This window comes from Sylvia atricapilla, chromosome 11 (genome assembly GCF_009819655.1).
Source record: "Sylvia atricapilla isolate bSylAtr1 chromosome 11, bSylAtr1.pri, whole genome shotgun sequence".
Taxonomy (NCBI): Eukaryota; Metazoa; Chordata; class Aves; order Passeriformes; family Sylviidae; genus Sylvia; species Sylvia atricapilla.
Genome location: NC_089150.1, coordinates 89,604 through 103,506, shown reverse-complemented (window position 1 = coordinate 103,506; position 13,903 = coordinate 89,604). Strand labels below are relative to the sequence as shown.

General features: G+C 40.9%; 1 protein-coding gene across 1 annotated transcript in view; it reads right to left on the bottom strand.

Annotated features, from left to right (window-relative positions):
- FGD5 (FYVE, RhoGEF and PH domain containing 5) overlaps positions 1-13,903 on the bottom strand; it is a 73,577-nt gene that overhangs the window by 27,359 nt on the left and 32,315 nt on the right. The window contains exons 6-10 of the mRNA XM_066327099.1: positions 6,481-6,629; positions 4,543-4,699; positions 4,054-4,141; positions 2,704-2,754; positions 1,136-1,194 (exon numbers count right to left, since the gene is read on the bottom strand). Of these exons, the coding sequence (XP_066183196.1) occupies positions 1,136-1,194; positions 2,704-2,754; positions 4,054-4,141; positions 4,543-4,699; positions 6,481-6,629 (504 nt within the window). The remainder of the gene's footprint in view (positions 1-1,135; positions 1,195-2,703; positions 2,755-4,053; positions 4,142-4,542; positions 4,700-6,480; positions 6,630-13,903) is intronic.

The following is a 13,903-nucleotide window of genomic DNA, read 5'->3' as shown; positions in this document are numbered from 1 at the left end:
ATCTATCTGGAATTTGTGATGAAATTATTCCAAAACAGTTGCTGTTTGGATTATTATTGCTACTGTTATTAATAGCAATTATTATACAGTCTGTGACATGTAAGACTCAGATGATACAATGACATTCTTCAAATTAAAGCATGGCTTAGAAGAGACAAAATGATTTCATGGCAATGCAATGCAGCAAATTTGATTTTAGCCACTTACATATATTTCTAACTTCAAAGAAGTATTCATATAAATATCCCATATATCTAAGTGAAATCTAAGGAAGCAGAGGTGCCATGAAAAGATATGTGACCTTGATCTGTTAGGAACCGAGCTCCTAGAGTTCTCAACCTCTAACACAAATATCCCTTAAGTTCTGATATCCCTAAAGCTCTCCACATTTTTCTGGAAGGTTTTCATGAGAGCTCAGGCTTTTGATGAAATACTTATTTTGGTATGAAGACTGCTTTAATAATGGAAAAATATGAGTATAAATTCTTTGCCTGTGGAGAAGGAAAATCAGAATCAAACCAGTTGAAAACTTTGCTTAGTAAGTCTGTTTCAGAGTTTAGTTTATAGAGGGGTCAGATTAAATTCCTTTTTATGATAAAACTCTAGGCTTGTTAGACATCATCCCTTCAACCTACATGTGTTCTTTCATCATCATAACCGATTAGTATGTTCTTCCATAGCAATTCATGTGCATTCATTTCTTCAGCCTTAAAAGCCTACCTGAAAACAAGCCCTCATTAAGAAGATTGATATTTCACTCCTTTCCTTCCTCAGCATCATCTTAATGTGATGATACTACATGTGATGCTTTATCTCTTGTATTTCATATATTGATGCCTGAACAATTATTAACAACCCTCTCACTGCTCAGGAAATGAAATATTAAAGAAGTGAGTTGAACTCCAACAGGAGAAAAAATCCTTTGTGCTGTTGGCTATAGTCTTGCATCTTGCACAGCTGCACTAAATGGCATAGACCAACTCCATACCTGCAGCACTGTAAACCAGATCTGTATAAACTCTTGAGTGTCACCTTGGAGGAGGCTTCAGAATTTAACGGACATATGTATTAACTTGAACAGATGCGCACAAAACACACTATTGATCAAGAGAGCATGTGTCATGGTAGGACTCACCGCTTGGAGCATGCTGTCATTGGCTTGGTCCGTGATTTCAGAAACTATGAATAAAGCAGCTGAGGGATGAAGGAAAACAAACACTATATATCACACAGGAGTAGAAAAATAGGTCAAATCCCTCCTGTTTGCAAGAGGATCCTTTGGCTTCTTTGTCACTTTCATAATGGAACGGTTTAGCAACTCTGACATGGCACACAATGCTGTCTCCCCTTCTTCCCTCCATCCTTTTCTTGGGTGTAATTGTATCATGCTTATGCTGAGAGAGCTTATGAGGAACCTTTTAAACACCCAGGATGGCACTAAGTCTTTTTTGTAATGTTTTCTAGTTGCAGATGTTTTTGTCAATAGATGAATGTAACCCAACTTTAGCCACCAAACAGCATGGCAGTCTAAGCTGTAGCTCTTACTGCTGAGGGAGGGGACATGTCATATCTTTCTGATAGAAATGTGTATGAAGTGGTGAATGAATTAACTCCTGGATTCTCCACTGGCAAATAACCTGGGCTAGGACATGGTTGCTGGCACTGGGAGCAGTGGCATAACCTGGCTCAGGTCCCTATTTCATATCCCTTCCCATGTGGCTCAGGGCTTTCTATCAATTTCTGGCCATAACTTGGCAGCATGCTGGCTAGGAATGGCACAAGCATCTCCTAACCACAAATGAGATAGGCAATTGTGGTCAGAGGGCTTAAGTGTCTGCCCTGCTATTGTTAAAATTACTGGTATAGCTGTAGTTATACTGTCAGTGACTAGGGTCCTAAATCTTGCATGAGTCTCTGCTCTTGGGCGGAATAAACTGGCTTTTACCACTCAACCACTGACTTGATTGCAATGAGTTCGTTTGGATTTATAAGCAGTGTAGGAGGAGTGAATTGATTTCATCAATACAATGTTACTACTGCTTACTCCAGCCTCCAAACTACTCCCACAGACACCACAACTAAACCTTGCTTTGATTCCAGTGGGAGTAAGACTTCTGCTTTATCTATCTCGTGTATTGGAAAGGATTGCGTTAGCAGTGGATTTGTTCCCGATTTTGCAGAACTGTTTTTTATGCAATGTCTTTCAACTTCATGTAACCTTAAGGAATCCAGAATACAGATACACAATTCAAACCTCCTGGGTTTCTCCCAGGTTCACAGAGCACAGTAGGCATACCATAGATAATGGTATACAATCAGGCAGGAGGAGCCATCCAAATTGACTTTACAATGACCAGGCCAAATATCTACAAAGCCAAAGAGGACTAGGATTTCCTTGATGACTGGGGAAAAACTAGTGTCTGCACGACATCTGTATAGATGTTTTCTTCTTCCATAAGTTCTATCACATCAAAACTATGGGAACTCCACATGTTTCGATTAAAAAAAGAAAAAAAGATAGGATTCTTGTCCTAAATAATTTGTCTAAAATAATAAGCAGTTCTTATAGATTTTACATTTAATCTATTAACGCAAAAATCTTGAAAATAATCATCCTCTATATACTATCAGTATAGAAATCTCGCATCTCTTTAGAAGCGATGTTATCAAAACAGAAGTTTTTTTCTAACAATTTCATTTTACCTTGTGTGGCTTCATACTCTGCAGAATCAGGACAAAGATTATTCAAGTAATCTGTAGTAAATGATCAAATAAACACAGAAATTCAACAATCAGAATACAGATCAACATAATTTGTAGTGTTGTTAGCTAAAACATCTAATCTTAATCACAAAATCAGACACAGGTTGGGGCTGGAAGGGACACTAAGTATCATCTTGTTCCAATCCCTCTGCCATGGGCAGGAACACATTGCAGCAGACCAGGCTGCCCAAAGCCCCATCCAACCTGAGCTTTGAACACTTCCAGGAATGGGGCATCCACAGCAATTTACTCCCAAATAATTAAGTGTATATATAGCTTCCTTCCAAAGCAAAACTCATCTTTGATGGTATTTCACTTTGAGAATCCATGCAAGAGCATTGATACAGATTTGAGCTCACATAACTGGCAAGTATAAATAAATAAATGATGTAAAAAATGTTTCTCAGTCAAGAGAATTGCTGAGTAGCACCACTTTACAAATAATTGTTTTTCTAATTAATTCTGTTTTCCCAGCTGAACGAATGCTGTTGGCTATATTTACAGTTATAGTAAATGAATCATATGCTTTTTATAGGCACAGGAAGGAGACACTAGTTCTGTACAGTCAGGCTTCAGAAAGTCTGCTCTCCTCACAGGTTCAGACTTGCTGGATTTGGGGTGGCTTGCAGCAAAGGAACATAACCCCCCTTGGAAAAACTAGGTAGTAGTTATATATATGGTGCTGAATGTACAGGGAAGGTATAACTGTAAATGTAAAATCTGTAAGTGTACTGTTAATGTAAATTTATATCTCTGCCTCCTATAACACAGAAAAATTGGACTGGGTTTTTGACTAATCACTAGCTTTAGGTGTACTGTGCATAGGACTTATGGTGCAGTACTGGGTAGAACTGCTTTGTTGATAAGAAGATAGTGCTTGCCACTGTCATACTGGATGCAGTGCAGAGTCTCCTTGAGAGGTAACCTGTCTTCTACTGTCTCTGATAACTACCCTTGACATAATAAAAAAAATATCAAACCTGTTTGTTGGCAGTGAGGCTGAACTCTGCCTCTCCTGATTCATGGAAGGAAAGAACCAAGAAGGAATGGCTAAAAGCATCTGACTATGCTTTTTTTTGACCTTTCAACATGGCTGTCCCATAGAAGTGACTGCCTCTTCCCAGGCTGACACTTCCTGAATCCTGAACTAGGCATATTGAATTTCCAAGGAAATCTCATACTGCTTTAGTCCTATTTTAACTCTTCTGGCATCAATACATAGCACAGTGGAGGCACAGAACATCACGGGGGTGTTTCTATTTGGGTACTTTTGAGAGTGATTTTACTGACCTGTGAGCATCACACGATACTGGAAGACACGGTGTACCACTTTCAGAAGCTGGTGTTTCACACTGTAAAGGCTGTCACTGGAACTCTGCTGTCCTCAGTAGAAGAAAAGAAACACAAAGATCAGGGGAATGTGAGCTCAGCAGCAAATTGTCATCTTAGTTACAATCCTAGTTATTAACTCGAACACATCCTCAAGGAACTTGGTAAGTTAAAAAGTGACTGAGAAACCACCTCACTGTGTTTCAGCAAAATATACTCATGGATCTGTATAGATACGCAGGAGTGTATGGGCAACAGTGATACAAACAAACACACCATGCACAAGTGAACTTCTTACTTCGGTTTTTGCACCTGGGCTGTGAAAGACGACTATTCTTCCATTCTACCCTATGTGTGAACACTGGTGGAGTTCCAAAAAAAAGAATCCTTGAGTAATCCCCATGGTAAAACCATGCATTAGTGCACGTAAAAAACCCATGTGAGCCTTACCTCAAACTCCTGAATCATGGTAGCCAGTTGGGAATATTTAAGGCACATTTCATCTAGCAAAGCCAAATTCCTGTCAAACTGCATAACGTATGCTGTGTGGTGGTTCAACCTTGATTTTCTGGAGAGAAAAACATCAGCAACTTTCTGCTGTTCATCCCTAAGGCCACAGAAAGAAAAGGAGCAGCAAATAAATAAGTAAATAAAAGTAAAGAAGTAGAGCCATACTTTCTGCTTATTGTATTAGACCCACAGTGGCTCTGTACACTGTGTCCCTAAAGCCTAGGCTGAATGGCAGGAAAGAGGAGAGCTTCAGATCAGACTGAGAGAACCACAGGCTGCTGTAGCATGGGCACCATGGGGGCTGGTCGTTCGGCTGTGCCTCTGCCATAGCAGCACTGTGAGGCTCCTTTCAGGACACAGCTTCCACATCTGTAAATTGACTTTCTAACTGCTGCAGCACTTTGAGCACTGTTTGTGGGGGAGAATATAACATTTGTTGTAATATCAGATCCCCAGGTCTCCTTTACTGCCTGTTTCTCAGCACAGCGTTACTGTCATCTGTCTCAGTATTCAGATGCACAGTATTGAAATATTTGTAAAGCAAGGAGAAAGCAGAACAAAATCTGAGTTCACAAAAGAGGAATCATACTTAGCAGAGGAACGTGAGTTCTTGGGGATGTCCAGGGCAACAGAGTGTCTGGGGAAGTCCAGGGACAGGGAAGGGCTTACTGTAAGCTTCAGGTGTGGTTATGACCTGGGAACCTGTGTGAGTGCAGGTCTATAACATAAGCATATCTGTTGTATTTGCAGTATTTGCAATACAGTCCTCTTTTATCCTCAGTGCCACAGAGTAGTTCTGGACTCTTAGGGCATTTATCATTGCATTCCTTTTGTCTTAGGGAACTGGCAGCATGCTGTTAGAGTAGGGTTGTGGCTTCTTTAGCACCCAAGACATTTTAGATCTCAGCTGTAAACACTATGTCTGTTTGTGTTCGAAGCGTATACATCATAAATGATCGGTGACACTTCTGAAGTCCTCCTGCCAACAGTCCTTTGGTGGGTACAAACCAAAACACAATTCCCTTTAGCCTCTCATGTCCTTGTTGTGTGCTTCCACTGGGAAGTGCAGGGCTGCAAGGAGACCTGTGCCCTATACTTAGGACTGTTACTGAAAAATTCTCCTAATTTAACTGACTTAACTGCTCAGTGACCATGTAGAAATAGGATCATCCATTCTCAGTGACCACTGCCTCCTGGAATTTAGCAGGTTGGAGGTGTGGGGTTTCATGGTCCATCATTCAATAGAACCTGGCAGCCTGGCTTAAGTCAGGAGTCTCCTTAGCCAAATGAATTTTGGAGCATTGTCTGTCTTAGTCATGGTCTTATTCTCTCATGGAAAGACTTTGCCCTGTAAAGATGTTTAACGGAGTCCCATTAACAGGCTGCCAGCGTCCATTTGGCTTGGAAGCCTGGGATAGCAGATCCCTGCCTTGGTGCTGGAAGCAAGGGGCTCTCCCTTAACGAGAGCCACACAGCTGCTAAGTAAACTTCTGGAAGCAGATCTCCTTTAGGATGAGTTCTGATGTAAGTTGTTCCTGCTTCCCACAGCACAAGTCTGTGACCTTCAGGCCAAGAAGCCACTTGGTGATGACTGAGAACTAGCAAGGGATAATGCATATGAAGCTGGCTGTTCTCACACTGACTGACAGGGTCATTTCAGAGTCATGGGCTGTTCACTGCACGCATATTTCTGTATTTGATTTCTTAGCCTGACAGCCACTACCTTCACTTCCTTCCTATCTGTACACAAAATCTGCCAAAGTAGTTCAGGTTCTACTCTTTTCACTTCTGCTGGGATGTACAAGAGAACACAATGAGTTCACCCATATGCTGTGGAGGGTATGTTAAGGCCATCAAACTATGCCATTCTGTACTTGCCAGTTAGGGACTCTCTCTTCCAGTTCTTTCAGGATGTCTTGGTGTAATTCATAAATTTCAGGGAGTTCACTTAAACCCTGCTTGAGTTTAACTTCTTGTTCACTTTCGTCACCATCTCCAAGCACTTTCAAGATACCTTCATAGAAATCCTGTGAACAACAGCATTGAAATGAGGAAAACAGACTTAAAATATCTTTTCTGAAATTATTATTACGTTTTCTTGACTCCTCAACTATGCTTTCTAAGAATTAAAAGATGCTATCAACAGCAATAGTGTTCAGTATGGCAAGGAGATCATAGAATATGTTTTCTTTCATCCATTAGTTCATACACAGTTTCAGCTGAATTCTACAATGCTATCAACCTAAATTGGAACATTTCATGAGATCCTTATGCATACAATGATTTGGTGTCTTTTTAATTACCTTGCCTTTTCCCCTTGCTTTTCTGGGTGTGGTTTGTCTCATTTTTACAGTGTTTCTTAACCAGAAACATAATTTCTAAAAATGAAGGATGAGATTCTCACCTCATTGGGTCCAACAGCTTGACATGAAAAACATTAACTACATGCCTCGTGCTAGAATTTGCACTAGCTACACTTCTGAACTTAAATTTAAGCTATGGAACAAATAATTTTCCCAATGAAACCTGAGTATTTTCTTCTTCATTTTAGAAATGGTTTTCATCATGAAGTGGTTTATAAATTATGTAGGCATAGGGGAAATTTCCTCTGTATTAAAATATAGCCAGCTCTGGTACATAACAGGGGACCTATTTCAGAGCGCATCGCAAAATGCTTTCCTAGGTTTGAGTTGCCAAGAAATAAAATTCTGTTCCCCAAACTTTTAGTGGACAATCTTATGAACTTCCCTGGGCCATACTGGGATTCACCATGGCATTTCTCATGATTCTGGCTTCTGTCTAGTTAAATTTTTTTAAGTGGATAAGGTTATTAAGGAGGAGTCTAAAAAGAAGTGACTTCCATAAAACTTGCTAACGTCCAGCTATGAGCCACTTGTCAGAGTATGCTTCACAGTGTATCTCCACTTGACATTGGATTGCCACTTTGAACTAATTAAATCAAGGTTGCTGTATGGATTCCAGCATGGTGGGATCTGGTTGGTAGGACTGTGATCCTGCTAAAAGATTCTGTTCTTACAGAACAGGAGAGACTATAGTCAAAGAACTTCAAAATTTCTCTCTCATCTATAGGAACTGACTCCAGGCAAGATCAGGTTTTAGTCTCCCCAGATTCATTCCTGGCTTTTCTGTTGTTACTGTCAACTGCAATGTCCACACTGGGTCTCTATGAAGTGGGATGACTGGATTATCTAATGGACACTAGCCAAGAGTCACACATGCACAATGTTGGGGTTTTTTTAGCAACTATAACAGCTGAAACATTTGTTTTCTGAAAAGCTACTAGAACTAGGTAAAAAAAGATCATGATGACAATTTTTTATTAACTATATCCTGGATAAAACAATATCATAAAGATTTCTGAAAAAGTATTACCATGTTTCCTAATTATCTGGGTCTGATTTCTGCAGCGTGTCCTGCCTGAGTACCATAAATAATCCCAATGTTGTGCTATTAGATTTCCATTTTTTCCTGATGTGAGTTAGCCTATCTAATTTTATGTTTCGGCCCGTATATAATTCAGAAGTTTTTCAACCAACTAAGCCAATCAATCTGTATTCTGGATACTTTTATTAACTCCAAGGAATCTGCAACCTTTCAAAGTCCTCAGTCATCATAATTAATCCAGACCAGGGAAAGGGTTAGGGAAAGAATCTAAAGCGTTCTCTCAGCTTATAGTGCCTGGACAAGTGAATAGCTTTTAGTTTACTACTGACGTGCTTAAGTAATCTATTATGTTACAAAGATGTCATCTTTTCCAAATTAACATCAAACAGTTCTATATCCGTCCACTTTCCACCACAACTGAGCAGCAGGATTAATGCTCCTTTCCCACATCTCAATGGATTTAATTAGTTATTAATTGTTTGTCCCCTTGATTATAATGAATTTTCAGACAAATAATTAAATTCCAGTTGCCTGGATAGCTGGCTTTCTAATGATTAACAAAACCCCTGCAGCATAATAGTAATCACTATAAACATCCATTAAAGAATAATTATGTCACTGTTGAAAATGCTGAGTGCCTGTGAAGCTGTTAATCAAATGCAAAGTGCTTTTCCAGTCTCACTACTGTAATCAACCATGGCACCTCAAGGCCTCTAAGTCTGTTACAAAAGCCCAATGTCTGAGTACAGGAAGTACTAAACACTGAGTCCATATAATTCCCTGGTGAATCAAAACTTCCTTAAAACATCTTCATGAATTGAAGTTGCTCAGTTCAAGGTTCTGGAGTGATAGGTACATCCAGGGGTGGATGAGCCTACAGATCTCACACCAGTCTTACGTCTGTACCTGCATGTGCATGGGAAAGCATAACCCAAGCTGCCTAGGTGACATAGAAGGTTAACAACTCAGCTATAACAATACATTTCTGAAACATAAACCTTTTCATTACAGTTTGGGCATCCATAAATAGGAAATCTTGTTGCAGCCCAAATTATGTAAGTAAAGTCTACAGTAGTTGTATAAAATGGTGCAGGAATTTACAACCACTCTCACTTCTAGAATGAAGGTGGATTCAATAGATTCTGCATATTGCAAAATCCAAAGCTCTTTTGGACATCTAGGTGTTATACCTGAGGGGAGGATGAAAGGTTCAAAGGGGGAGAAGAGAGTCTCCATACTAAAGCCAAGTGCAGACATCAGGTGCTGTACATCCTATCCAAGTACAGTATCCTATGAACCAAGTCTGACTAATGGTGGTTCTTGGAGGTATCTGCATCACAGTCAGCAGCCCATCTCCTAATGACGAAAGTGGTACTCCTGAATTAAAAAGTGACACTTCTCCTACAGTAGACTGAATGACCCCTGATCTGTATGGAGCAGTGATCTCACATTTCTCACCACTGGACTCAGCAGAAACAATGCCAAATGAACAGCAGAAAATGCTATCGCAGCAGCTGCAATTAGTCTCTTGTCCTGCCATACAGGGTACAATCTAGGTCAGGAACCTTGACCTCAACACACACGCACATGCAACCAAATAGACATATTCATCCAAAACACTGCAAATGAATTTCAGAACCAGCAGACTGTACAGTATGCACTGAGAATACTGTATCAGTGCAGCTTTTTATCAGGGAATTGTCCTGATCCAGATGTGCTGATGCGGCTTCCTTCTACTTTTAAGAAACATACAGATTATCTGAAAGCTATTTTGGCTCAACATTCCCACTGTGAAAGCTCCTCGGCCAATACATAGTTATTTTCCCAGTGCCAATGAACACAACAATTAATAAATAAATAAAAAAAATTCAGCCTAGTGTAAATGAGGGCAGGCTATTCTTTTGTAACAGTCCGTCCTTAGGCTTCTATAGGAGCTTCAGAAGGCCTAACAGCAAGCTAGCTCTTTGTTTAGCCAGCATGTAGCATTCACTAAAACATTTAATTAGGAAAGTAGTGATGTGATTGGTCCAGCAGAACTTTGAACATCATCCAAGAAATTCACAGTAATAAAAAAGGCTCAGCAAATGATTCACTAGAAGTGTAAATAATTAGAAAGATGGAATTCAGTTTTGTCTAACATGTAGCAGTGGTTCCTAAATTAGGCAGTTATTTATTGTTCTTGAGAATGTGCCACCCAAAAGAATTCTGAAAGTATAGTTTAATCAATTTGGTTTAATCTCAAGTGAAAGGCTTGAGCACTAAGATTATTTTGTTCTTTTTTAGGTGAATAGATTCCTAAGATCTATTTTGCAGTCATGAACATTGGGATGTCTAGTGCAGTGTTGAATTCTAAACTGCTCTGAAGGCTGGAGGACCAGCACATATCTATTCTTATAATATCTGTTAATATCTATATTTCCAAATGCTTAGGAAGCACAAATCTGGGACTCTTTGTTTCTAACAATTGTGGTCCATTGTTACGTGGAAAATGCAAACCAGGAAACAGGATCAATTTTCTTTTTAAAAGGAGGTGTTGAGGCTGATGTCTTTTCAGTGCAGAGCTGTCCTTAATTCAGTAAATATCTTGGAGGGAAGTAATAACTACTTTAAAGGGGCTTATGCACACACCAAGAAGATGATTTTATGTACAAAAGCCAAAGGTGAAATAAACATGAATGTGGTCCACTATCAAAAATGAAAGGCAAAATAAACATAAACATGACACACTATCAAGCAAATGCTTGGTCCCACACAGACTTGGATCCTGAAGCAGTCTGAGTCACACTAATTTCATTTGTCTACATCTTGTAAAGCCATTTGAAATAGACCAGCTATGGGGAAGCAAATAAACCATCTTGGTGATGTGTAAAATTTTAGGCTGAGAAAGACACCTGCAGCATTTTGTTCAGGAGCAAGTACTAAGAAAAACATGTCAAGTGCAGCCTGCATTTCTGGGGGAGCACAATAGGAGACAAAATGACAAAACTTGAAGGTTAAACAATCCTGACGGAAATTCAAAGACTAATCAACTTTGGAAAAACTGTGAGTACCAAGAGGTCATGAACTTGAACTAAAAGGCCCTGCCAGTTCCATCTGCTCAGACTAGAATGAGTTCTTACTGTTCTCACTGTTGCAGAGAACTGCACTACTTTTGAGTAGGGCAAGTAACAGCTAACCTTTTAGATTATTATCACTACTACCACACCAACTGATACCAAGTTTGTGAGCTAACACAATGTTTCCAGTCTTTCAGTTCAATAGCAGAGTGGGTGTATGGAAATGTCATCATTTTGGCAATCAGTCAGTTTATTAAAATCTCCTCTGAAAGGCCAAACAAATTCTGTTATGCTGAATGAACAGCAGCACTAGCCAAGCCTGGAAATGAGATGGGATATTGCTCTCGCTGCAGGCTTAAGAAAGCCTGCTTTCCAGCTTTTTTTTTCCTCTCTGAAAGCAGCTAGGGTGTGGTTTAGTTCTTTCCCTTTATTACCAATATGTGGGTTTACATGAGAAGATGAAACTTGAGACCTGATGATAAGCATTTAGAAAGAGTTTTCTTGAGAAAGCCAGTGATGGGAAACAGAAATGTATGCCTAGGTTGAGGAGTGTTGTCAAGGAAGCCTTTGGTCCTAACTGGCCACGAATGGTGTGTTGGTGAGAGCAATTTGGCGACTGTGGTCACTTGTGGTTGCTTCTAAAATCTGCCAGTGGAACTTGTGTCAGTAGCATTTGGAAATGGAAAAAGATGAAGAATATTTTAATGAAGGTGCAGAGTGGCTAATTCTTTCTGTGCAAGGTAATTTCCTGTATAGGTATCTCTCTTCTTTGAAGCTGGCAGAGCCTTTTCTTTTTCTTGGTGAGACTTTTGAAAATATTAATTTTAGTAACAAGTTCTTTAAGTGTTCTCAGTGGTCAGAAGCCCTGTACGCTACAGGTGAAGAAACCACCCTGGCTTCCTCAGGGAACAGCAGGTAACTACAGCTATGTCTCACTGGTGTCAAATAATGTGTTTGGCGGCACAGAAATCAGAGGAAAGCCAGGACAGAAGAAGAAAATGGCTAGTCACGTTATCACCAATTTGTCAAAGTATTGGCAAATTATTAGCTAAGCATCTAAGACCCTTAAGGTGTCTGGTCCTACGGCTTTGGTAGATTGCTTGAGAGACACAACGAGCAGGCAGCAATATAATAGAATCATAGAATAGGCTGAGTCACAAGGGACCAATCAGGAATGTCAAGTCCAACTCCTGGCCCCTTATAGGACACTCCAAGAACTGTGCCCCAGAGCATTGTCCAAATGCTTTTTGGACTCAGACACGCTTGGTGCTGTGACCACTTCCCCAGGGAGCTTGTTTCAGTACTCAATGACCTTTTGGGTAAAAAACCTTTTTCTTATACCCAATCTAAACCTCTGCTGATTCTGCTCCAGCCATTTTCTTGAGACATGAGAGTGAAGAGATTGGACCTGCCCCTCTGCTGCCCCTCAAGAGGATATTGAAGATCTCAGTGAGGTCTGACTTCAGACTTCACTCTCTCCTTCTCCAGGCGGAATGAACCAAGTGTCCTCAGCTACTCCAAATATGTCCCCATCCTCGTGGCCTCCTTTAGACACTCTCTAATAACTTAATTGTGGTGCCCAAAACTGCCCCCAGGACACAAGACAAGACCATACTGGTGCAGAGCGCAGAGCAGGACAATCTCCTGGTGGTCCTTCTGTGCCTCATGCCCCCTGGGACACAGCTGGCCCTCCTGACTGCCAGGGCACAGCTAACACAGACCAAATTGACCATCGAGCAGGACGTCCAGATCCCTTTCCACAGCGCTGCTCTCCAGCTTCTCATTCTCCAGTCTATACATGCAGCCAGGGTTGCCCTGTCCCAGGCAGAGAATCTGGTACTTGTCCTTGTTAAACTTCATATGGTTGATGATGGCCCATATTTGTCTGGTCTCTCTGCAAGGCCTTTCTGCCCTTGAGGGAATTGACAGCTCCACCTAATTCAGTGACTTAGCATCTTTTGAGTTCTGACCTCATTACTTTTGTCCCCATCAGAGTTCCTGTTCCACTGCTAGTGTTTGGGGTGTCCTTCAAGGACAGCCTGGGGCTATGTCTTGCCTTCTCAGGAAACGTCTTTCCAAGCAGCCCTGGGTATGCTTTGTGTAGTGGCTATTATTCCTTACTACCTTTCAACTAACAGCCAAGAAAGATACGGACAGCAAGGCCATCTAAGCTGGGTACCAGTCTCCAGGGAAGCAGAGGCAGACCTGTTAACGGGACACAAAGTTATTCCAGGACAAAGCCACCGGTCCATTTATGCCGTGCAAGAATTCTCTATCAAGCATTAAAAGCTATTAATCTGGGTGTTCTCTCATGTGTTTCTGACATCAGAATGTGTATTTTCCCCATGGTGTGTCCTTGATAACCCAAAATGTTTTGGTATTCCATACCTATCTGAGATCAAAATTATTGCTGTGTCATTAATACCCCATTTAACAGCCAGAAACAGAAAAAGAGGGTGCCCGTTTCTTTCAAGTTAAGGTGGTCCAAACAGAGCTCTCTTGCCTCTTGCTCTTTCCCCTTTTGTTCTCACAGGGCAAGACAGCTGAGGCAGCACAGGTAGAAGCTACACTTCGGTTTGCTTTTGTTTCTCTCTGGCCTTAGGAGGGAGTTGCTTCTGGGTGGCAACAGTAGCCCCCTGAGAAGCTGCATTTCAAAATCAAAAACTTTCAGAGTGAATTTTGCAACATCTGCCTGCAGCACAAGGCCGGCACCCGTTGGGGTTGGGCCACTGTTGTTTGTGTGCCTGAGCGTCCGTTTTCTCCCAAGCCCCTGTTGGAAGTGGGGCCCAAGAGAGCAGCACAGCACCAGTGGCTTGGAGGGTGCAATGCTGATGCTGGTT